Source organism: Schistocerca gregaria, chromosome 4, assembly GCF_023897955.1.
Source record: "Schistocerca gregaria isolate iqSchGreg1 chromosome 4, iqSchGreg1.2, whole genome shotgun sequence".
Taxonomy (NCBI): Eukaryota; Metazoa; Arthropoda; class Insecta; order Orthoptera; family Acrididae; genus Schistocerca; species Schistocerca gregaria.
The window spans coordinates 458,470,666-458,496,729 of record NC_064923.1 but is presented as its reverse complement, the minus strand read 5'-3'; the positions used below and the strand labels follow the sequence as shown (position 1 = coordinate 458,496,729).

At 43.9% G+C, this 26,064-nt stretch overlaps 1 protein-coding gene across 1 annotated transcript in view; it reads right to left on the bottom strand.

The window, feature by feature from the left end:
• Positions 1-26,064, bottom strand: part of LOC126267271 (kynurenine 3-monooxygenase-like) — a 169,268-nt gene that overhangs the window by 108,706 nt on the left and 34,498 nt on the right. The window contains exon 2 of the mRNA XM_049972336.1: positions 11,533-11,602. Coding sequence (XP_049828293.1) covers positions 11,533-11,602 — 70 coding nt within the window. The remainder of the gene's footprint in view (positions 1-11,532; positions 11,603-26,064) is intronic.

Sequence of the window (26,064 nt, the reverse complement as noted above, 5' to 3'; positions counted from 1 at the left end):
TAAAGTCGGATATAAGTTCAGCCGAAATTTTTGTGAAGAACCTAACGGTGTTCCGAAATGACAGGCTAAACACGGTTGGTGGAGGCGTGTTTGTTGCTGTCAGAAGTAGTTTAACTTGTAGCGAAATTGAAATAGATACTTCCCGTGAGTTGGTATGGGCAGAGGTCATTACTGGCAACAGGAATAAAACAATAATAGGATCCTTTTACCGACCTCTGAATTCAGATGATACAGTTGCTGAAAGGTTCATAGAAAACTTGAGTTTGATTTCAAACACGTACTCGAATCATATGATAATAGTTGGTGGTGACTTTAATTTACCCTCGATCTGTTGGCGAAAATACATGCTTAATTCCGGAGGTACGCATAAAATATCATCTGAAATTGTGCTAAACGCATTCTCTGAAAACTATCTCGAGCAAGTATTTCATGAGCTCACGCGAATAGCAAACGGTTGCGAAAACACACTTGACCTCTTAGCAACAAAAAATCCTGAGTTAACAACGAGCATCAAAAGCGATTCAGGGATTAGTGAACACGGGGATATCGTAGCAAGATTGAATATTGTAATCCCCAAATCTTCGGAAAATAAGCGAAAAATATACCTATTCAAAAATGCAGATAAAGATTCTCTTGACTCCTTCCTGAGAGTCTATCCCCACTCATTCCTAATTCATAATATAAGTGTAGACCAGATGTGGATTAAATTCAAAGAAATATTATCGGCAGCGATTGAGAGATTTATACGAAATAAACTAGCAAACGACGCAGATGATCCTCCTTGGTACACAAAACGCGTTTGAACACTGTTGCAGAAACAACGAAACAAATTTAAACAGACGCAAAATCCCCAAGATTGGCGACCTTTTACAGAAGCTCGAAATTTAGCGCGGACTTCAATGCGAGACGGTTATAACAGTTTCCACAACGAAACTTTGCCTCGAAACCTGGCAGAAAATCCAAAGAGATTCTGGTCGTATGTGAAGCATGTTAGCGGCAAGAAACAATCAATGCCTTCTCTGCACGATAACAATGGAGATACTATCGAAGACAGTGCTGCCAAAACAGATTAACTAAACACAGCCTTCCGAAATGCCTTCACAAAAGAAGACGAAGTAAATATTCCAGAACTCGAATCGAGAACAGCTGCCAACATGAGTAACGTAGAAATAAATATCCTCGGAGTAGTGAAGCAGCTCAAATCACTTGATAAATCGTCTTCTGGTCCAGACTGTATACCAGTTAGGTTCCTTTCGGAGTATGCTGATGCATTAGCTCCACACTTAACAATCATATACAACCGTTCGCTCGACGAAAGATCCGTACCCAAAGACTGGAAAGCTGCACAGGTCACACCAATATTCAAGAAAGGTAGTAGGAGTAATCCACTAAATTACAGGCCCATATCGTTAACGTCAATATGCAGAAGGATTTTAGAGCATATATTGTGTTCGAACATAATGAAATACCTTGAAGAAAACGTTCTATTGACACACAGTCAACATGGGTTTAGAAAACATCGTTCTTGTGAAACACTACTAGCTCTTTATTCACATGAAGTGCTGAGTGCTATTGACAAGGGATTTCAGATCGACTCCGTATTTCTGGATTTCCGGATGGCTTTTGACACTGTACTAAACTAGTGACTCGTAGTGAAATTGCGTGCTTTTGGAATATCGTCTCAGTTATGTGACTGGATCTGTGATTTCCTGTCAGAGAGGTCACAGTTCGTTGTAATTGACGGAAAGTCATAGAGTAAAACAGAAGTGATTTCTGGCGTTCCCCAAGGTAGTGTTATAGGCACTTTGCTGTTCCTTGTCTATATAAACGATTTGGGAGACAATTTGTAGATGGCGCTGTCGTTTGTCGACTAATAAAGTCATCAGAAGATCAAAACAAACTGCAAAACGAGATAGAAGAAATATCTTAATGGTGCGAAGAGTGGCAGTTGACCTTAAATTACGAAAAGTGTGAGGTCATCCACATGAGTGCTAAAAGGAACGGGTTAAACTTCGGTTACACGATAAATCAGTCTAATCTAAAAACCGTAAATTCAAGTAAATACCTAGGATTACGATTACGAACAATATAAATGGAAGGAACACAGAAAATGTTGTGGGGAAGGCTAACTAAAGACTGCGTTTCACTGACAGGACACTTAGAAAATGCAACAGACCTACTAAGGAGACAGCCTACACTACGCTTGTCCATCCTCTTTTAGAATACTGTTGCTCGGTGTGGGATCCTTACCAGATAGGACTGACTGAGTACATCGAAAAAGTTCAAAGGAAAAAAAAATTCAAATGGCTCTGAGCACTATGGGACTTAACTTCTAAGGTCATCAGTCTCCTAGAACTTCGAACTACTTAAACCTTACTAACCTAAGGACATCACACACATCCGTGCCCGAGGCAAGATTCGAACCTACGACCTTAGCTGCCGCGTGGTTCCGGACTGAAGCGCCTAGAACCGCTCGGCCACCCCGGCCGGCTATTATTGTTGTTGTTGTTGTTGTTATTGTTATGATTCTTATTATTCGAAATTAGCCAACTAAAGACCAAGTTAGGCAGATGATTTGAATCATATTCTTTTCTTACTTTTTATGGTTCGAACCTCAATCGGTAAAAACGGAACCCTTACGTATCAAGTACTTCTCCGTTCCGTTCGTCTGTCCGTCTTTTCTTTACTCTTTTTTTTACTCAAGAGCGGATAAAGGTATCAAGTTAAAATTTATGTCAAATACTAAGGTCTACGGCCCCTTGGCGGTGTAAGAAATGTAAGCATCTAAGTAAAGGCATTCAAAAGATATGGTCATTTGTCACATATTTTGATACTCGCAAACTCACTCATAAAAACCTTTGTGTGAGCTATCCATATAGGTTACACAATTAAATGTGTAATGAATCCTCAGAACGCCAGTCGTACTCACGTTTGTCCGGTTTTCAGGCTTCCCAGTACTTCTTCATTCTGGCTGTCTGTTGTTTTCTTCTTTATTTTGATCGTGCCGCTCCTCTCTTTTTTTGGGTTTTCTTCTGTGAAGCATTGACTTTATTCAACTTTTCGTGCAGTGCTTGTCTGTTTGCTATGTCTTTGGCTCTTATTTTTCCCAACTCCTGTAGATAAAATTCCGTAAAACACGAAAAGTGAGTATTTGTATTTTTGTCAAAGAAGTTGAATTTTTGTTGTCTGTTTCTTGTTATCCATTCTTTTCAAATGGCCAGAAAATGTAGTGCACCGCTTTCTCGACCTATTTATACTCAGTTATCCCATACACCTCGTTATAGTTTCTCGGTTTCTAAATCCAGTTTTCATATTTTGAACAAAAAATTTTGTAAATTGTTCTTGTTTCTTTCTTCACCAAGTTATTTAACTGCTTGACTGCGTTTGTGGCGAGGCTTTCTGAGGTATAAAGACCCCCTGTTTGAATCACCCCTTTTTAATGCTTCAATTTTGTACTAACAGGTAAAGATGTTTTCTGTACAGGGGGTGGACCAAAATATGGAAACATCGCAAAACAACACATTATCATCTCTGGTACAGTGCAGGAAAACCTTCGGCCTTCAAAACAGCTTCCAGTCGTCTCGGAATGAATAAATACAGGTCCTTTATGAGTTTCAAGGGAACCTTATACCATTCTTACTGCAAAAACAGTGCAAGTTCAGGTAACGATGATGGAAATGGATACTGATCACATACCATTCTCTGCAAAGTATACCACAAAGGCTCAGTAATAGTGAGATCTGGTGACTGTGGCTTCCGGGGAAGATGCAACATTTCATCCTCATGCTTGCAGAACCAGTCCTAGACGATGTGAGCTGTGTGGACAGGACCCTGTACAGTGGTGTGGACCTGATCAGCCAAAATGGTCACATAATCCTTGGCAATAATGGGACCTTGCGGGGTAACAATGGGCCTCCTGGAATATCACGATACAGCTCCCCAAATCATCACACGACCTCCTCCATGTTTCACTTTTGGGACGTAAACTCGACCAGAAATTGGAGACAGTGTGTAACAAGACTCATCCGACCAAATGACATTCTTCCATTGTTCCATAATCCAGGAAATATGGCTTTGGCACCACATTTTCCTGTTACGGGCCTTAGCATCACTGAAGAGTGCTTTTAGAATCCTATCTTACCCTGCAATTTTCTGCTTATGGAGCTCCCTTCGTTTTCTGATGCTGACAGTGTTCGCGAGCGGAATATTCAGTTATGCAGTGACTTTTGCAGCTGTCATCCTGTTATTGGTCTCACAATCCTCTTCAGTGACCGTCTGTCAGGATCATATAACACACATTTTCGTCCACGTTGTGATTTACCGGATGATGCTTTTCCGCTTTCCCCGTATATGGTATAAATCTTCGATATGGGGCTTTTTGAAACACCAGTGACTTCGGCTGCCTTGGTTACGGAAGCACCCACCATAAAAGCACCAACAACCTGCCCACGTTCGAGTTCACTTAACTCTGATGATATGCATTCACAACTACACAGAACACTGCTCTGGCCACGGCTAACACTCGCAACGTATTGAAGACACTACACAATACAACAGCGGAACCTGCTGTCCAACTCCTGTACGTGATTGTTGTTAAATAGAATGCTATTTCCATTTTTTCTGGCGCTGTTTATGTTAACTGCTTTGTTCAACTTGTGCGCTCTTAACGTTGGTCGTGTTACGGATTTTTCAAAATAGATTTGTAACCCACTTTTTCTTCTACTTCACGGAGAATGCTTATCTGTTTCGTTGCATCGCCACGCGGGGTAGCCGCGCGGTCTAGGCGCCTTGTCACGGTCCGTGCGGCTCTCCCCTTCGGAAGTCCGAGTCCTCTCGCGGGAATGGGTGTGTGTGCTATCCTAGGTGTAAGTTAGTTTAAGTTAGATTAAGTAGTGTGTACACTGAAGGACCGATGACCTCAGCAGCTTGGTCCCATAAGACCTTACCACAAATTTCCAATTTTTTTTTTCGTTGCATCGTGTAGACTCCTTACTGAGATTGCTAAATCGTCAGCAAAATCTAAGCAGTCATTTTGCACGCTCTCTCTCTTTCTTCCAAGTTTCACTTACTTATTCCCTTTTCTTCTGTTGCGGAGTTTGTTTTTGTGCCCCTAATTTTCGGATTCTTGCAAAATGTTTAGTAAACGTCCCTTTTAGGATCTTTGTAACGTATCCATGATGCGATCTATGTTCGAGATGGTGCTTTAATTTTGCCATATGTGCCCCAAATGCGGTTTTCTTTTGCGACTATATGGTCCTCCTAAAATAAAATTTGGAAACTCCTTCCAGTCTGCCTATATACAGTGTACAGCAGTCCTTGTACTTAATTTTATACGCGCCTGAATCCCGAAGCTTGGTCCTGCTATTACAAATTTACTGCTGTAACCTAAATTTTAACATGATGTCCATCTATTTTTGCATTTGCTTAACGAAAGGATCTCTCGCTTTTGTTGGAAGTGATTACGTTGCTGAGAGGTCTGGCTGCATTCCGTCTTGGGAAACTCCCGGTGAACGGTCTTGGAACCTGATACTAAAAACCTGAGCCGTATCTGTTTACACAGCCTGAAATACACTCTCCAGCGACGTTCACCCGAACAGTGGACATACATGTACAGTGTTCTAACACTACCTCAAATTTCAACAAGAAAAACTTTTCTTAATATGTTTGAAATATCTACACCATCGAACACCTTATAGTTCTGACCTAGGTGAATGTTCATAAATCTGTGATCACGTGATGTGGCATCTGTTGATAATGTGCTTAGAAATATGGACGTATGACCAACATATGTAAATGATAATCTCTAAAATATGAATTAAGACCGAGGTAATTAGCAAGGAACATTTCATCATACAAAATTGGCAGTAACACTGAAGTATTAGATCCCATCGATGGCTGGTAGAAAATTCAGAATCTGATTCTCTCTCATACGATCCAATTTCTTAACTGGCCCAAATAGAGTTCCGTAATAACATACTAAAAAGGGGATAATTAGAAAACTGAGAAAAAGGAGTTCGAATGGCAGAAAACGTTGTTCAGTTGAAAAAATAGCCTGCGGAAAAGAAGTACAACTCTACCCACCTACGTAACCGAAATCACTGAAATGACTGTGCGATGGCGCTCGACTCCGAGGAAGCCGGTTCGAACCCTGGTGATGGAGCAAATTTTCACCCCCTGTGTTTGACCGGCAAAGGATGGAGAGGTGGTGGCGGACAGGTCCTGTTCTGCAGACTTAGTCCAACTGTACTGGATTGAATTCCAAACTTCTCCGAATTGTATTCCTTAATCCTCGTAGCCAGCTTAAAGGTGAGTAACTGTCAGAATTTAAATCACTTGACACCTAACTGGGCAGTAATCGAAGTAGAAATAATACTATTCTGAATGCATGCCCTAAAGAGACTAGAATATTCTATCCACCGGGAAACACTCTCCCGAGAGTTTTATGGAAAGAGGGCACGTGGAATTGCTGATGGTGGTCCGTCTGTCGAATGAAGACTTTAAGCACAGCGGACACCTTGGCACGATTCGATAGGAGTGGGCTATGTGCCAGCACCTGGTTTGTCCCTCTCCTTTCTCCTTTCATAATGCGCAAACATACCTTCACCGTACGATAACAATGATGATGTTACTGATGACAGTGGCACTAAAGCAGATTTACTAAACACGGTTTTCCGAAATTCCTACACCAAAGAGGACGAAGTAAATATTCCAGAAATCGAATCAGGAACATCTGTCAACATGAGCAACTTAGAAGAAGATGTCCTCGGTGTAGCGAAATTGCTTAAATCACTTAATAAAGACAAGACCTCCGGTTCACATTATATACCATTTAGGTTCCTTTCGAATATGGTGGTACAATGGCTCCATATTTAGCAATCATGTACAACCGCTCACTCTTCGAAATATCAGTATCTGAAAAATGTAAAGTTCCATAAGCCACACCAATACCCAAGAAAGGAAAGACTGTACGAATAATCCTCTAAATTACAGATCGAGATCACTAACGTCGATTTGCAATAATATTTTGGAACACATACTGTGTTCGAACATTATGAATTGATTTATTCAAAAAATATCGTTCTTGTGAAGAATAACCAGCTCTTTATTCTCAAGAAGTAATGAATGTTTCGACAGGGGACGTCAAAATGATTACATACTTTTAGTTATGTAGAAGGCCTTTGACAGTGTTCCTCAAAAGCAACTTCTGATCAGATTGCGTGCATCGCCTCAGTTATGAGACTGCGACAGCCGCTGAGCCGAGAGGACGCGCAGCAGCAACAGCATCAGCACTTGTCTGATATACAGTAAATTAATGTAGTATTCGTTCTTTGTTTCACGTGCTTCTGTAATGAAGTGAACTATACGTGGGTATCTTGCTGTGTAGACTAGTGGTTATGAAATTAATCGCAGTTTTTGTTTTTGCGTAAATCTTTTGGATATTGTTCTTGTATTACTATGCTGGTTGGATAAGTATAGAAATTTCTTGATGCAATTATTTACCAACAGCCATATGTATTGCAAAAATTTATTTTATGAACTTCTTATGTGCTACCAGCTTCGGCATTACATTGATGCCATCTTCAGGCCCCACACGTCATAGTCGTAAAGTCGCTATATACAGATTCTGAGTCGCCTCGACACCAAGAGCTGTTGCATAGCGGTTTGATTCACGGATCCAGTTATATGGCTCCTTCCTTGTATAGCGATTTTACGACTATGACGTGTGGGGCCTGAAGATGGAATCAATGTAATGCCGAAACCGGTAGCACATAAGAAGTTCATAAAATAAATTTCTACAATACATACGGCTGTTGGTAAATTATTGCATCAAGAAATACACGCCAGCCGTTGTCCCACAGTCCATAATGAAACAACAAAGATTAAGTATAGAAATTGCCATAACGACATGTTATAACGTTATAAAAACTGACTTGCGCCTTCAGTTTGAAAACTTATTAAATAAAATGGAGCACCTACAGCCGTCCTTACGATGTTACTTATAATATGTCTGCCAGTTTCGGTATTTCAGTTCACTATCTTGAGGTCTTAACTGACGCCGAGGGGGTTAAATCCAATCCTATATACGATTCACCAGTGGCCAACATAGATGAGCTGGTTTTCGTAGACTGGCTGTAACAACGATGTTGTGTTTCCAACCAAGTTTGCAGTTGATGGTTGGATACACATCGCACCTCTAGCTACTGCCTTAGAGGATGGGTACTTATTCTGCCCTGTAATGTTGATTACTCGTCAGATTCGATTTACTCTTCCAACAAAATTCGAATGAAATAAAGGACTGCGGAGGTCGAACAAAGAACCGAGTTTTGGCATATTTTCCTGTACAAAGCAGAAGAATCAGACGGATATTAAATCAACCTCTATGCAAAATGCATCAAAATTCGTGTATTAACAGTCCCCAAAACAATCTTCAGATTATCTGCACTGAACGACAGCAAGGAATTTACAAACTTAACCCTTTCCCTTCAAAAATGTGTCTGAGACACGACGGTGATGAGTTTAAAGTAATTAGCTGTCACGTCAAAACATACATATTGCAACGTTTCCTGTACACTGCCCATGCAAAGAAGAAAAAGACTATGGTTCGATATTCTTTGCGATGTAATTAACAGTAGCTTTGAGATGTACATGCTGGTAATTACTTCCTTATCATTTCCTCACTAGTTTTTGGGAACCACATATTTCTCGTGGTTGTGCGGTAGCGTTCTCGCTTCCCACGCCCGGGTTCCCGGGTTCGATTCCCGGCGGGGTCAGGGATTTTCTCTGCCTCTTGATGGCTGGGTGTTGTGTGATGTTCTTAAGTTAGTTAGGTTTAAGTAGTTCTAAGTTCTAGGGGACTGATGACCATAGATGTTAAGTCCCATAGTGTTCAGAGCCATTTGAACCAAACCACATATTGGGCTTACGAATGTTCATGACTGTTCATAAATGCAGTTGTCTCCCACAAAGACAATGTTTCCCAGGACTGCATCCCATAGTTTTCCTGATGATAATTCACTCTATTCACAACGGCTACAATATATTAATTTGGGAATTGATTACATAAAAAGATATCATTATTTTTACTTGTTATCATAATACTCATTTGAAGCATTGTTTTAAATAGCCCTCAAAAATCACCTGGGAAGAAACATCACTAGAACACTGTATGTATCCCAAATACCTAGGGGTCACGCTTGACCGTGCATTAACATACAAGAGGCACTGCCTAAATACCAAGCAAAAAGTGGCAGCCAGGAACAATATCATTAGAAAGCCAAGAGGCACAACGTGGGGAGCACACGCCAACACTGTGAGAACCCCTTCCCTTGCGTTGTGTTACTCTGCCGGAGAATACGCAAGCCCAGTGTGGTTCAATTCTTGCCATGCCAAAACAGTAGGTGTTGCTCTTAATGATACTTGTCGTATCATCACCGGGTGCCTGAAGCCTACTCCTCTGGATAAACTGTACAGCCTCGCGGGAATTGCACCCCCCGACATCCGCCGGGAGGTAGCAGCAAAAAGCGAGAAGAAAAAGTCAGAAACTTCTGCAGCTATGTGGCTATCAGCCACCAAACCCATGACTAAAATCCAGAAAGAGTTTCCTCAGATCTACCGAGGCTCTAGTTGGGGCACCACAGCAATGAACTATGGCGTGCAAGGCTTACCAGTACTGTGGGATGGTTTACACCAAGCGAAAGACAACCACCCGGCTACACAGAGAGTTGGAGTACATGGAGATCCCTCAACAGACTACGCTCGGGTGTCACGAAATGTAAGAGCAATCTGACCAAATGGGGTTTCCTAGAGGAGCCGCCACTCTGCCAGTGTGGAGCAACGCAGACGACCTTCCACCTGCTCCAGTGTACCCAGTGTCCAGCAACATGCACAACAGAAGACCTGCTACATGCAACGCCAAATGCAATAGAGGTCGCTAACTTCTGGGCGGCAAAAGTGTAAATAATTGTCTTGTAAATGTATCTACAAACAACATGTAAATATTGTACATTATTTTATATATTGTAAATGCTTCTGACACGAATAAATAAATAAATAGCTGAAAATAGTACACTCCTGGAAATGGAAAAAAGAACACATTGACACCGGTGTGTCAGACCCACCATACTTGCTCCGGACACTGCGAGAGGGCTGTACAAGCAATGATCACACGCACGGCACAGCGGACACACCAGGAACCGCGGTGTTGGCCGTCGAATGGCGCTAGCTGCGCAGCATTTGTGCACCGCCGCCGTCAGTGTCAGCCAGTTTGCCGTGACATACGGAGCTCCATCGCAGTCTTTAACACTGGTAGCATGCCGCGACAGCGTGGACGTAAACCGTATGTGCAGTTGACGGACTTTGAGCGAGGGCGTATAGTGGGCATGCGGGAGGCCGGGTGGACGTACCGCCGAATTGCTCAACACGTGGGGCGTGAGGTCTCCTCAGTACATCGATGTTGTCGCCAGTGGTCGGCGGAAGGTGCACGTGCCCGTCGACCTGGGACCGGACCGCAGCGACGCACGGATGCACCCCAAGACCGTAGGATCCTACGCAGTGCCGTAGGGGACCGCACCGCCACTTCCCGGCAAATTAGGGACACTGTTTCTCCTGGGGTATCGGCGAGGACCATTCGCAACCGTCTCCATGAAGCTGGGCTACGGTCCCGCACACCGTTAGGCCGTCTTCCGCTCACGCCCCAACATCGTGCAGCCCGCCTCCAGTGGTGTCGCGACAGGCGTGAATGGAGGGACGTATGGAGACGTGTCGTCTTCAGCGATGAGAGTCGCTTCTGCCTTGGTGCCAATGATGGTCGTATGCGTGTTTGGCACCGTGCAGGTGAGCGCCACAATCAGGACTGCATACGACCGAGGCACACAGGGCCAACACCCGGCATCATGGTGTGGGGAGCGATCTCCTACACTGGCCGTACACCTCTGGTGATCGTCGAGGGGACACTGAGTAGTGCACGGTACATCCAGACCGTCATCGAACCCATCGTTCTACCATTCCTAGACCGGCAAGGGAACTTGCTGTTCCAAGAGGACAATGCACGTCCGCATGTATCCCGTGCCACCCAACGTGCTCTAGAAGGTGTAAGTCAACTACCCTGGCCAGCAAGATCTCCGGATCTGTCCCCCATTGAGCATGTTTGGGACTGGATGAAGCGTCGTCTCACGCGGTCTGCACGTCCAGCACGAACGCTGGTCCAACTGAGGCGCCAGGTGGAAATGGCATGGCACGCCGTTCCACAGGACTACATCCAGCATCTCTACGATTGTCTCCATGGAAGAATAGCAGCCTGCATTGCTGCGAAAGGTGGATATACACTGTACTAGTGCCGACATTGTGCATGCTCTGTTGCCTGTGTCTATGTGCCTGTGGTTCTGTCAGTGTGATCATGTGATGTATCTGACCCCAGGAATGTGTCAATAAAGTTTCTCCTTCCTGGGACAATGAATTCACGGTGTTCTTATTTCAATTTCCAGGAGTGTATTTGACTTAGTTCTTAAAGGGAACAAATTAAGTGTGCCTTACCTTCTCTGTACTCATAGAGATCAACCTGGAATCCTCTCTTCGCAAAGAAGCAAGCACTCAGAGAGCCCACCTAAAAGAATCAGGAGAAAGACAAGTCATTTACTTTTACGAAGACATCTTAATAATTGTCACAAAACATATGACCAATGCTGTTCTTATTTTAGTTGCGAGATTGCATATTCTATCAAATACACATATTTCAAAAAAATAATTGTTGTAGTTAGCCACCTGCAATTTTTATCAATGTTTCTGTAAACAAAATATTTAATTTTCATTCAGTGTATGTCATCACAAGAGACTATATCAAGATAAGTTTTAATACCTATTGTATGATAGTAACAGTAAGGTTCTTATTTGTATAGATGGTTTAGATTACTCCAAAAGCTATCAATATAACTTGGAATTTTTCAAATATTTAATGTACATCTCAATGTCAAGCCTTCATTGTCACTCTTCATGCACTCTCATAGGTATATAAGTATTTGTATATCCAGAACAATTCAATTCGAATACAAATAACTATGTGCTCATATGCTTCGTATGACATTAGATTCCTTATGTTTATACACTCTGTGTGTGACATCCTCTATTTAATACTGCCTTTACATTATGTCTGATACAGAGAGGAGCTGTATTCATATTGTTAGGTTGTCATCCATCACGAAATTCAATTACTCAGTATCGGGTAATAGGGTAAAATACTTCAATAAAATGCATACATGTGCATCGTATTCATTTTTAAATTTAAAAATGTGGCCTAGGATTGTAACTCACAATCCATATTCATTCTTTCATTCAGTTATCCGTCAAGCTTGACGGATCCCCATGAGGAATAAGCAAACAGTCAAAGTATACACTGAAAAAATGAGGCAGATTTGGGGAAATTCATTAATAATCATATTTTATTGAGCTGCTACACACTTTTTGTGCTTACTGATACTATATTAACCAAAACAAAATTTAACACGGAAGCATCTACATCGAAAACATTGCCGTTGTTTTGCTTAGATAGTTGCTTTCTAAGTGCTACCGCTAGCTTAGTATTCACATGACTGCATTGATATCAGTAATGGAACAGTAGCTTACTATATGCTGTAAGAATAGGGACCTGTTATCAGTTGACATTGCCACATTTTATACAAGTAACAAGATTCTTCAATTCTTGAATTTACTTAGACCATATGTAGAAAGGACCATTAGTAAGGTATTTTCACAATTTTCTGTTAAATTTATAACAACCCTGGTTATTGCGTTATCTGAAACGGAGCCTGATGTCGACCTTCACAATGAACTTTAGAAAAGGACGAAAACTACATGCTAAAACTGTTTTACTGTCTTGTCTCACAATAGTTTGAATCAGAGTTAACCTGAATCTTATCATGGTACCATATGTCAGGGTTACTTCGCTTTCCAATCGAGTATGCAGCACAGGAAGAATTACTGCATAAATATTTCTGGGCATACTGTGATTAGTCTGATTTTGTATTCATGGTCCGTAAACGAGCAATACGCATTGGGCTGAAAAATATCACTTGATTCTTCACTTAAGTTCCGCTTTAATAATGCTCACATTAATCAAGCTGCCAGGACTGTTATGCAAAAAGGCAATCTTTGGATTTAGGAGGGTCATACTCTGTGGCATATAGGACGTCAACGGCACTACACAGCTAGCGTCCAAGACAGGCATTTGATTCGGTAGGAGTTTGGGGTCGAACAGCCATGTCAGGTGCCTTGAATCAGGAAATTGTCTTCATACCAGTACCAGGGGGCTATAATTAAACTGACAGGGTGGCGGGTGCTCCAGTGCAGGACATTGGAACATCATAGATACGTTCATTAATCGGTGCGCTCCTGGAATATGCTGAAAAATAAAAATTCCACTTTCTGCCACCAGGTGAAACTATGGCGCTGTAAGTGGCCAGAATGATGTACGGGTGCAGAAGAGCAGGAACGTTCAAACACGTGATAACGTGGGTGTGGTACGTGAATTAGGATATGGTCACAAGTCACAAGTGTTCAAAATGGTCTCCTGAGCCAGCAACAAGCTGCATCCATAATATGGCATCATCGACAGTTGCTCGCAGCATATCTGGTGTAATCTGAGCGATATGTCGCCGTTTGTATTTCAGATCAGGAAGAGTCCGTATAAGTCCCTGATAGATCTTTCAGATATCCCCACAACCAGAAGTGGCATTGATTTCGGTCAGGGGACCTGGAAGACCACGCATCTTGAAATTTTCTAGGGATTATGTGGTTGTTACCTAAGGTTCTTCGAAGGAAATCTTTCACCTGGCAAGTGACATGTGACATTCCCTCATCTTGCATGAGAGTAGTGCTGTGGACACAGTTGCGTTCTTGCAAAACTGGAATCAGGTGTTGCACAAAGAGTTCTTCATCATGTGCAGATCTCACTGTACACCTAACAGGGTCAAAATGTATAATCTCCTCGATGAAAACTGGACCGAGAATGAAAGAGCTACACAGTAACATAAGCCGAGTGCAGTGCATGTCCCTGCAGAAGATATGGCAACGTAGAACCTTGTATGGGACAGTTCTGTGCATTCACGCCACCATGCAGAGCAAAATGTGTCTCGTCCTTCCAACGAATATTCCCTGGCCACATGTCATCCATTCCCACGCGTGCCAAAAAACGAAAGGGCAGTCATGGCGTTGTACCCTGTCCTCGGGATTCGTTTGCTGCATATCTGAATCGTGTACAGATACCAATGTTATATGCGCCGCAAAATTTTTAGAACTGTTGACTAGAAAGAAACGATTTCCGTGACACAGCTCGAGCACCAGCTGCACGATCTGCTGCTGCTACAGCAACTTCTCCAACAACTCCAGTGGGAATGGACCACCTCCTTCTCCCAGCTGCACCATATAATTCACCTACTGCCTCAAATTTCTTGATCATGTTCTGCAGTCTATTACTGTTATGGAGCCTCTTCGCAGCTGTTTCTGTCGGCGATATTCCCTGAATGCAGCGCTGCTACTACAGCTGTTCTGATAAAGCAACTTTACCAGCAGTGCATGGTCTTTCTTTTCAACATTCATTGCCTTTCGTACAAAAAACGTCAACTTTCGTAACTCTTTACACCAGTAGCCACTTCACCAAAGGAACGGCGTAATGACATCAAAACAGAAGACATGTTACATTTCGACTGCTTACAACGCCAAAGTTTTAGCTGGTGACAGAAACTGGTACTGAGCCGTGTGCTGCTCACGTTCATGCCGTTCGTTCTTTGGCATGTTGCACATCGAGTGGCAACTTGTTTCTTCCTTACTTACTGGCGTAACGAAGTTGCTGGCTTGCCTCCTTGAGCGGCAGCAGCAGCGCTTATCGATACTAGTGAGATCGTACTATCATTGGCGTGGCCGCTAGTATTCCCAGGTGGTGGTGGTGTGTGTGGTGGTCAGTCGGTTGGGATGGAGCAGCGAGGAAGTCTCCATGGCTCGAACCAGGCCGGGACCGCTGGCGGCGTGCACGTGCTGTCGGATCGTGAGGCGCTAGCTGCGAGAGCGACAAAGTTCGTTGCCCACCGAACCTGGGCAATGAAGTTGAATGATCTGTTGACCTGTTATGAAACCTCAACTAATGTGACCTCTCTTCGTTCATTTGCGGGTTGTTGCTCCCTGCGCTGTTCGGGCTAGCAGCAACGTTTGATGTGTTGGAGTCGGCGAAATCTTGCAGCCGTCTTCCTTTATTGTGATTAGTTATTAAATTGACTATTACTTGTCAGTGAAGTGCACCAGCGGTATTTTCTGCCCTGTGGCCGTTAACGCCCAAGTTACCTGCCTGATCGTTAGCGTAGTTTTCCAACAGTGTGCCTTTCCTCGTCGTGTTGCTGCTGTCTGGCGCGGTGTGTAGTTTGACAGCCTTTAAATTGTTTGGTTCATATTTTGCTTAGAGTGGTTATTGTTCCCTGAGCTATTCTTAGATGTCTATTTCTGAAGACGTAATGCTGCTCATATCCTCGTCCTCGGCCGATATTTCCCATCGTTGGGCTTTTGGTAGGACGGAAGGGAATTGGTTAAATTGTTGGTTGATCCTTGGGCCGTCCTTAGTTTGGGTTGCCATCCAATTATTTAACTTCAGCTCTTGGCTGCCTGTCTCACCCCACCTTATGCTTGAGCTACCTTCTCAGGCTGACCCTTGGAACGCTTCTGAGCACCACTTGTTCTGTTTGTTTTAGATTGTGATTTTAATTTTAGTTTGAAGTATTGTGCGATGCCTTCGGCCGTGTATTAATTCAGTTCTTTCCAAATTTTACATAAAGGCCTTGATTTTATTTTTTTAAAATAATTTTTCCTTAAAACTTGTTCTATTGTTTGTAATCCAGGCCCTAAGCCATTAGTTGCTCGACGTGTTATGTGTGGCCTTCAGCCGAGGATTTACGTGAACCCCTTTTAATAGGGCCTTCAGCCGTGTGTATTTTTTAAAGGAAAATTTTTTATAAGAAGGAAGGGGTTTATTTTAAATTGTTTGTCTGACTTGTTGTTCAAGCCTTCAGCCGTTGTTTCAGATTTGTTTGTGGCCTTTAGCGGAGCAATAAGTTAATATTTTTTTAATTAGGCTTTCAGCCGTTCTGTTGTAAGTTTAAAAGAAATTTCTTGGTTAGAGAAAATTGTTTATTAATGTGTTTTAATTATAGTTTTCCTTCAGACATATAGTGTAGGCCATCAGCCGCTAATTGTTTTCAATTGCATGTTTTTTTAATTACCTTCTATTTTTAATTGATTTTGATTTCTAAGCCAGGCCTTCAGCCACTCTTGTTTTTGGTGTGGTTTTGGGCCTTCGGCCCAGAAAGAATCTCAAGTTTTCTTTAACTAGGCCTTCAGCCGTATTGTCTAATTGTGATCTTTTAAAACAATGTATAAATAAGTGGTTCTTAGACAAATAAAGTTCTGCGTTTGATTGTGCAACTCACATTAATTGTTTATAGCCCCGTCCACAATCGAAACCCTATCCTGTGCGCTCTCTGAGTACCTACCAACCAGGTTTCAGGTACTACAACTTTTTTGAGCATACGTCATGAGTGCACCGATTAATGAACATATGTATGATGTTTCAGTGTCCTGCCACGTGTACATTGATTAGCCAGGACATTATGACCACCGACCTACAATTGATACAAAACCGTCCAGGCGATAGCAGCGTCACCTGGCTGCTAGTCAGACGCACGCCAGTAAGCTTACTGTGCGTATGTAGAATGGGATAGGCTTTGATCTATCGGAGCATAACCAAGAGCAGATTGCGATGGCCTCGGGGCTCTGCGCAAGCATCTAAGAAACTGAACGACTTGTCGGATGTTAGAAGAGTGCTGTGGCGAGAGTGTTCAACACAGAGTGAAGACGTTGTGGGGTTGGGTAGTCACCCATCATTACAGATGTCGGACGTTGTATGCTGGGCGGACTGGTAAAACAGGAAAGGCAGTGAATTGTGTCGGAACTAGCATCAGACTTAAATTCTGGGCAGAATACAAGTGTGTCTGAATACAGAGTGCGCCGAACACTACTAACGATGGGACTCCGCAGCCGACAACCCACGCGTGTGCCAATGTTAACTCCATGACATTGGCTGCTACAAGTGAAATGGGCACGTGACCATCGGCACTGGACGTTTGACGCAGTGGCAGAGCATTCCATGATTTGATGAATCCCAATACCTTCTTCATCATGCCGATGGGACGGCGCGAATCCGTCGTCTTCCTAGTGAACAGCTCCTTGGCACCTGTACTGCGGGACGGTGACAGGCTGGAGGCGGAACATTCATGTGGCATCGATAGTTCCAGTGTACCTCATGCAAGGCACCATGATGGCCAAGGAATATCGTACACTGATTGCAGATGACGTGCACCACTTCATGGCGATCATATTTCGTGATGGCATGGTATTTTTCAACAAGATAATGCGCCATGTCAGAAGGCCAGGAATGTGATGGAGTGGTTCGAGGAACACACTGGCAAGTTCCAATTGATGTTCTGGCTCCCAACTTGCCAGATCTCAACTCATTCGAACATATCTGGGATGTGATTGACCATGGTGTCACTGTTCGTCGCCCTCCTCCGTGGAATTACGCGAATTAGGTGGTTTGTGTGTGAAGATATCGTGCCAACTCCCTCCAACGACCTACCAAGGCCCCATCGCTTCCATGCCGATGAGTTGCTGCTGTTATCCATGCCAACGGTATACATACCAGCTATTAAATAGATGGTCATAATGTTCTGGCTGATTAGTGTACATTCCACATGGCTGCTCTCAGAGCACTGGCAGTTTAATTATAAGCACCTGGTATAAAATCATAGGCTTCGTAGCCAGTGTGAGTGCCAATAAAGTCATCCTTGGTGCTATGTAACGTTATTATTAGATACTGAAATAACTAAAATGCCTATGTTGCAGCCAACTTTGCAATGGCTCTCTTCTTCCTGAGGCAGATCGCTGCAAAGTTGGTGGAAACATAGGCGTTTTTTTTTGTTTTAATATCTCTCTGATACCTAGAATGATTCTTTTAAAAAAGGGAATGGGCTGGTTTGCAAGGCAGAGGTAGCCTTATGGACAGCGCCACGACTTCTGAAGCATTGCTGTCTGTCAGCACGGTGATTATTGTTCTGGCTTTCCTGACACGGCACTGGAGAGATGCGCGCCTACAATGGTCTGCGCGATGACAGCGCTGGATACTGGAGAGCCTCTTCACATATTACTTGGTGCTCGATCCAAGCAGAAAGAATGTTGCAAAGTTGGATTTGTCAGCGTCACATGGATTCAGGCGTCATGGGGTTGGATGGAATTGAATACACAAGACGATCGCCTCTGGTGGGCATAGCTGGCAAATTGGACAGCAGATATTACGTTTCTGATGATCAAGGTCAGTGGCTGTTTTTTCAAGGTCTCTGCGATACTATCTTCGAACAATATGTTGCCCCTCCTTCCATCCTGACATACCTCTATGCTAAGGGAGTTTATGTGGGCAGCCCATTCTCCAGATCTCTCATCCATTGAAGGCATGTGGTCATGAGTTGCTGAGAGATCAGGGCACAACAGTTCTCCAGGTACTACCATTAATGAAATCTGGCATGAAGAAGTAAACGAATATTAGAACCAGTGATGGAGCATCAGGGTGGAATGTGTCCACAGACAAAGTAGGCTGCCAGTAATTGGAGTGCGTAATCGACAGCTAGGGAACTGTGTCTGTGACGACAGACACTGAACACGCCAAAACTGGGACAGTCTGCAGGCAGTATTACAGCCTGATTATGACAACTGTGTCATCGCCCCATTCCAGACTAGTGGTGTGGCACACCAACACCACAATTACTGGGAAGCCAAGCATGGAGCAGCAGTATTTAATTGCGGTCAAACCAGTTCGTCGTGGAGCAGGCCAGGCAGTTATTTGATGCTGAATGTGTGCTGCTCCATGCCACACTGATGATGCAGACGCCTCTATGTCCACTGGGACATGAACCGGTGCCTGCCACATAAGCAGCTGGATGTCAGGTCAGCCCTGCCATCCCAGGAGTATGACAAGTGGGTCCTGTGATCTCTCCCCATACTGTGGTATCAACTGAAGGCCACTACACTTTGGGCCCTGAGGTGTGATACAGCCTGACATCTTCGCAATAGTCTTATAGTCAACGACCAGTGGCTGTTGCACTGAGGAAACAGTATGATATGCACTACGCCACCATTGTTAATTACAGCTCCAAAGCAATGACCGTAAACAAGCTTCAATATAGCAGTCACTGTAGCCAATCTCGTCCTTAAACTACACAATGCATCAATCCTCAGCAGAGAATCCAAGCCCATAACAAGCCATCTTAGACACACTGTTACAATTGGCGTCACAAGTGTGTCGTCTACCTTCACCTTATTGGGGTTGGTATCAGAAGAAGGTATGGCTATCAGCAGTTACCATGAGAGGGTCAGGCTACATCATGTCCCAGGGCTGGGAGTGTAATTGTCTTCTGTCGATATGTTGGCGAGGGCAGAGATGGGTGGACCATCGTCATAGTCCTGGGACAGCAGCGAAAAGTGAGGCTGCCATAGGAACTAGGCGCTTGGGTGGCAGGCAGCAAAAAAGAAGAACTTAGAACTACTTAAACCTAACTAACCTAAGGACATCACACAACACCCAGCCTTCAAGAGGCAGAGAAAATCCCTGACCCCGCCGGGAATCGAACCCGAGAACCCGGGCGTGGGAAGCGAGAAAGCTGCCGCACGACCACGAGCTGCGGACTGGCAGGCAGCAGTTCATGTCCTGGTGAAGATAGAGGTGTCCGCATCACTGGTGCAGAGCAGAACAGGCTTGAAGTTACATAACTGGCCAGCTGTTCAGTGATGGCAAGATGGTTCACCTCCGTTTAAATACTGCCGCTGCATGCTGATTTCACGGTAGTGGCGGTGTTAGTTCAAAATGGTTCAAATGGCTCTGGGCACTACGGGACTTAACATCTGAGGTCACCAGTCCCCTAGAACTTAGAACTACTTAAACCTTACTAACCTAAGGACATCAGACACACCCATGCCTGAGGCAGGATTCGAACCTGCGACTGAAACGCCTAGAACCGCTCGGTCACAGTTGCCGGCCTGGCGATGTTGGTGTGTCATGCTGAATAGTTTGGATAGGGGGACGACTCATCTATTGTAATTGGCCTTTAATAATCCCTGAAGGTTGGCCCAGCTTCAGCACATGGGCATGTCATCACGGCAGGGCCAGTTAATGGCACGTGTGATACAAGCCGCCAATCAGAACAGCAGGCTGAGAGGGGTGCCAGAGGCGCCACAACAGTGAGATTTCTGTACAAGACGTATTACAATTAATAGCGCCTGCTTGACGTGCGGAACTGAGAGGGACGCCAGAGGTGTCCAAGTGCATGCTTTGTATACAGTGCGTATCACAGTTAGCAGGAACCGGTCCAGTTGTGAAGCTGCTGACCATCCATTCCAGTGGCCAGCGTCCGACTTAGGCTGTCTGGTTCTAAGTCACACTTGACCTCTCCCCTTATAGAGTGAGTAGATCAAAGAACCCTCACAAATATTTGACACGGAACATTCAACGAAGGGACGTCGGCTAGACGGTCAGCAGGCCGCCGGCCTACCGGTATCTGAAACCCAGCGCCGTGGCGGGAGGTAAACCGGATCCCCGGTGGAGGCGAACGGCGAGTTGGGTTGCAGGGCAGCCGCGCCGGCCCGCCGTGCCGCGCGTTGCATAACGCGGAGCGGCCGTGGCGCGTGGCGGGCCGCCCCGCCGCGGCCTCGGCTGGAGGCGGCGCGAGCGGCGGAGACGGTGTGCGCCGCTGCGTGGCGCGTGCCGTGCCCGCCTCTCCCAGTGCGAGCCTGCGTCCAGGGCGGCCTCGTGCCTCGCAGGACTGCGTTCTCGAAAACTCCACCCACACGGCGCCACTCTCGGTTTTCAATTTACTGTCGCTCTATTATCACTGACATTAAATGGGGATCTTCCTCCCTCCCTCCATCACGAACTTTCACATCTACCTACGTACAGGGATGCGATACAGCAAGTGATTCATTCGTTTTCATATTTCTTATTTTCCAGAATATTACACTACTAGCCATTAAAATTGCTACACCATGAAGATGACGTACTACAGACGCGAAATTTAACCGACAGGAAGAAGATTCCGTGGTATGCAAATGATTAGCTTTTCAGACACCTACAACTTGCTTACATGAGGAAAGTTTCAAACCGATTTCTCATACACAAACAGCAGTTGACCGGCGTTGCCTGGTGAAATGTTGTGATGCCTCGTGCAAGGAGAAGAAATGCGTACCATCACTTTTCCGACTTTGCTAAAGGTCGGATTGTAGCCTATCGCGATTGCGGTTTATCCTATTGCGACATTGTAGCTCGCGTTGGTCGAGATCAATGATTGTTAGCAGAATATGGAATCGGTGGGTTCAGGAGAGTAATACGGAACGCCGTGCTGGATCCCAACGGCCTCGTATCACCAGCAGTCGAGATGACAGGTATCTTATCCGCATGGCTGTAACGGATTGTGCACCCACGTTTCGATCCCTGAGTCAACAGACGTGGACGTTTCCAAGACTACAACCATCTGCATGAACTGTTCGACGACGTTTGCAGCAGCATGGACTATCAGCTCGGAGACCGTGGGTGCGGTTACCCTTGACGCTGCATCACAGACAGGGGCGCCTGCGGCGGTGTACTCAACAATCAACCTGGTTGCACGAATGGCAAAACGTCATTTTTTCGTATGAATCCAGGTTCTGTTTACAGCATCATGATGGTCGCATCCGTGTTTGGTGTCATCGCGGTGAACGCACATTGGAAGCATGTATTCTTCATCGCCATAGTGGCCTATCAGCCGGCGTCATGGTACTGACTTCTCAGGATCTATGCACCCAAATAGCGTGAAAATGTAATCACATGTTAGTTCTAGTATAATATATTTGTCCAATGAATACCCGTTTATCATCTGCATTTCTTCTTGGTGTAGCAATTTTGATGCCCAATAGTGTACAAGATAATTCAACGACGCACCACGAAGACAAACAAATGATAGTTTCAGAAGAACTGGTTGATTTATTCAAGAGAAAGCGCTTCACAAATTGAGCAAGTCTGTGACGCGTTGTTCCACATGTATCCCTTAAGCAAGCAGTTACATGGCTTGGCAGTGACTGACAGAGTTGTTGGATGTCCTCCTGAGCCGTGTAGTGCTAAATTATGTCCAATTTGCGAATTACATCGTCAAAATACCGAGGTGGTTGGGGAGCCCTGGCCATAATGCTTCACATATTCTCAATTTGGAAGAGATTTGGCGACCATGCTGGTGAAGGTAGGGTTTGACAAGCACGAAGACGAGCAATAGAAACCATCGCCGTGTTTTTCAGGCATTATATTGCTGATATGTAAGACCAGAATGGCATCCCAAAAAAGGTAGCAAAATTGGGCACAGAATATCGTCGAAGCACCTTTGTCTCTAAAGGTGCCGCTATGACAGCCAAAGTGGGCCTACTATGAGATGAAATTGCTTCCCAGACCACCACTCCTGATTGTTGGGCTTGGGCGTCTCCAGACACATCTTCGTTGGCCATTGGGTCTGGGTTCGAAGTGGGACTCATCACTGAAGACAATCCTACTCCAGAGAACGAGATTCCAGGCAGAGGACGTTTCTGGAGACCCCACAGGCAGGTCTGGCATACCAACCTGACTGTCGCCAGGCCTACGACCCGACAACCAGCTGTGATGGTCTGGGATGCCACTTTTCATAACAGGACCCATTCGGTTGCCATTCGCGGCAGCCTTTCAGCACAGCGGCAAGTCGACGATATTATACGTCCTCTTCTGTTGTCCTTCAAGACAAGTCATCCTGGGCTTTCGTTTCTGCAAGATAATACTCGCCTGCAAACAACGAAAGTCCCTATACTCGTCTTAGTGCTGCCAAACCCTACCTTGGAAGGCAAGGTCACCGAATCTCTCCCCTGTTGAGAACGTTTGGAGCATTGTGGGCAGGAAACTCCAACCAGTTCGGTAATTTGATGTTCGAACGTGCCAGCTGGGCAGAATATGGCCCGATATCCCTCAGGCGAACATCCAACAACTCTGTCAATCAATGCCAATCCGAATAACAGCTTGCATAAGAGCCAGAGGTTGATCAACGCAGTATATATTTGAGCAATTTGTGAAGCTTTTGCTCTTGAATAAATCATCCAATATTTCTGAAACATTTGTTTGTCTGTGTATGAGCATCACCTCTAAAGATATCCATCCTATTCGGATAATTGCTTTGTGGTACTTCTTTTTTTTTGTCTTTGAGTGTATAATTGATACATGAATGGAACCGTAAAACCAACAGAGTTTGCATTGTGCCTACCACTTGGCGTTACGAGAATATAACGACTTAACACGTAGTTGTGGTCTTCAGTACTGAGACTGGTTTGATGCAGCTCTCCATGCTACTCTATCCCATGCAAGCTTCTTCATCTCCCAGTACCTACTGCAACCTACATCCTTCTGAATCTGTTTAGTGTATTCATCTCATGGTCTCCCTCTACGATTTTTACCCTCCACGTTGCCCTCCAATACTAAATTGGTGATTCCTTGATGCCTCAGAACATGTCCTACCAACCGATCCCTCCTTCTTCTTGTCAAGTTGTGCCACAAACTTCTCTTCTCCCCAATCCTATTCAGTACCTCCTCATCAGTTATGTGATCTACCCATCTAATCTTCAGCATTCTTCTGTAGCACCACATGTCGAAAGCTTCTATTGTCTTTTTGTCTAAACTATTTATCGTCCACGTTTCACTTCCATGCATGGATACACTCCATACCAAAACTTTCAGAAACGACTTCCTGGCACTTAAATCTATGCTCGATGTTAACAAATTTCTCTTCTTCAGAAACGCTTTCCTTGCCATTGCCAGTCTACATTTTATATCCTCTCTACTTCGACCATCATCAGTTATTTTGCTCCCCAAATAGCAAAACTCCTTTACTACTTTAAGTGTCTCATTTCCTAATCTAATTCCCTGAGCATCACCTGATTTAATTTGACTACATTCCATTATCCTCGTTTTGCTTTTGTTGATTCCCTGAGCATCACCTGATTTAATTTGACTACATTCCATTATCCTCGTTTTGCTTTTGTTGATGTTCATCTGATGTCCTCCTTTCAAGACACTGTCCATTCTGTTCAACTGTTCTTCCAAGTCCTTTGCTGTCTCCGACAGAATTACAATGTCATCGGCGAACCTTAAAGTTTTTATTTTTTCTCCATGGATTTTAATACCTACTTCAAATTTTTCTTTTGTTTCCTTTACTGCTTTCTCAATATACAGATTGAACAACATCGGGGAGAGGCTACAACCCAGTCTCACTCCCTTCCCAACCACTGCTTCCCTTTCATGTCCCTCGACCCTTATAACTGCCATCTGCTTTCTGTACAAATTGTAAATAGCCTTTCGCTCTCTGTATTTTATCCCTGCTATATTCAGAATTTGAAAGAGAGTATTCCAGTCAACATTGTCAAAAGCTTTCTCTAAGTCTACAAATGCTAGAAACGTAGGTTTGCCTTTTCTTAATCTAGCTTCTAATGTAAGTCGTAGAGTCAGTATTGCCTCACGTGTTCCCATATTTATACGGAATCCAAACTGATCTTTCCCGAGTCAGCTTCTACTAGTTTTTCCATTCGTCTGTAAAGAATTCGGGTTAGTATTTTGCAGCCGTGACTTATTAAACTGATAGTTCGGTAATTTTCACATCTGTCAACACCTGCTTTCTTTGGGATTGGAATTATTATATTCTTCTTGAAGTCTGAGGGTATTTCGCCTGCCTCATACATCTTGCTCACCAGATGGTAGAGTTCTGTCAGAACTGGCTCTCCCAAGGCTGTCAGTAGTTCTAATGGAATTTTGTCTACTCCCGGGGCCTTGTTTCGGCTTAGGTATTTCAGTATTCTATCAAACTCTTCACGCAGTATCATATCTCGCGTTTCATCTTCATCTACATCCTCTTCCATTTCTATAACATTGCCCTCAAGTAAATCGCCCTTGTATAGACTCTCATTTTTGAGACGTTTGTATTCCTTTTTGCCTGCTTCATTTACTGCATTTTTATATTTTCTCCTTTCATCAATTAAATTCAATATTTCTTCAGTTACCCAAGGGTTTCTACTAGCCCTCCTCTTTTTATCTATTTGATCCTCTACTGCCTTCACTATTTCATCCCTCAAAGCTACCCATTCTTCTTCTACTGTATTTCTTTCCCCCATTCTTGTCAATTGTTCCCTTATGCTCTCCCTGAAACTCTGTACAACCTCTGGTTCTTTCAGTTTATCCAGGTCCCATCTCCTTAATTTCCCACATTTTTGCAGTTTCTTCAGTTTTAATCTACAGGTCATAACCAATAGATTGTGGTCAGAGTCCACATCTGCCCCTGGAAATGTCTTACAACTTAAAACCTGGTTCCTAAATCTCTGTCTTACCATTATATAATCTATCTGATACCTTTTAGTATCTCCAGGGTTCTTCCACGTATACAACCTTCTTTCACGATTCTTAAACCAAGTGTTAGCTATGATTAAGTTGTGCTCTGTGCAAAATTCTACTAGGCGGCTTCCTCTTTCATTTCTTAGCCCCAATCCATATTCACCAACTATGTTTCCTTCTCTCCCTTTTCCTACTCTTGAATTCCAGTCACCCATGACTATTAAATTTTCGTCTCCCTTCACTACCTGAATAATTTCTTTTATCTCACCATACATTTCATCAATTTCTTCGTCATCTGCAGAGCTAGTTGGCATATAAACTTGTACTACTGTAGTAGGCGTGGGCTTCGTGTCTATCTTGGCCACACTAATGCCTTCACTATGCTGTTTGTAGTAGCTTACCCGTACTTTTCTTTTTTATTCATTATTAAACCTACTCCTGCATTACCCCTATTTAATTTTGTATTTATAACCCTGTATTCACCTGACCAAAAGTCTTTTTCCTCCTGCCACAGAACTTCCCTAATTCCCACCATATCCAACTTTAACCTATCCATTTCCCTTTTT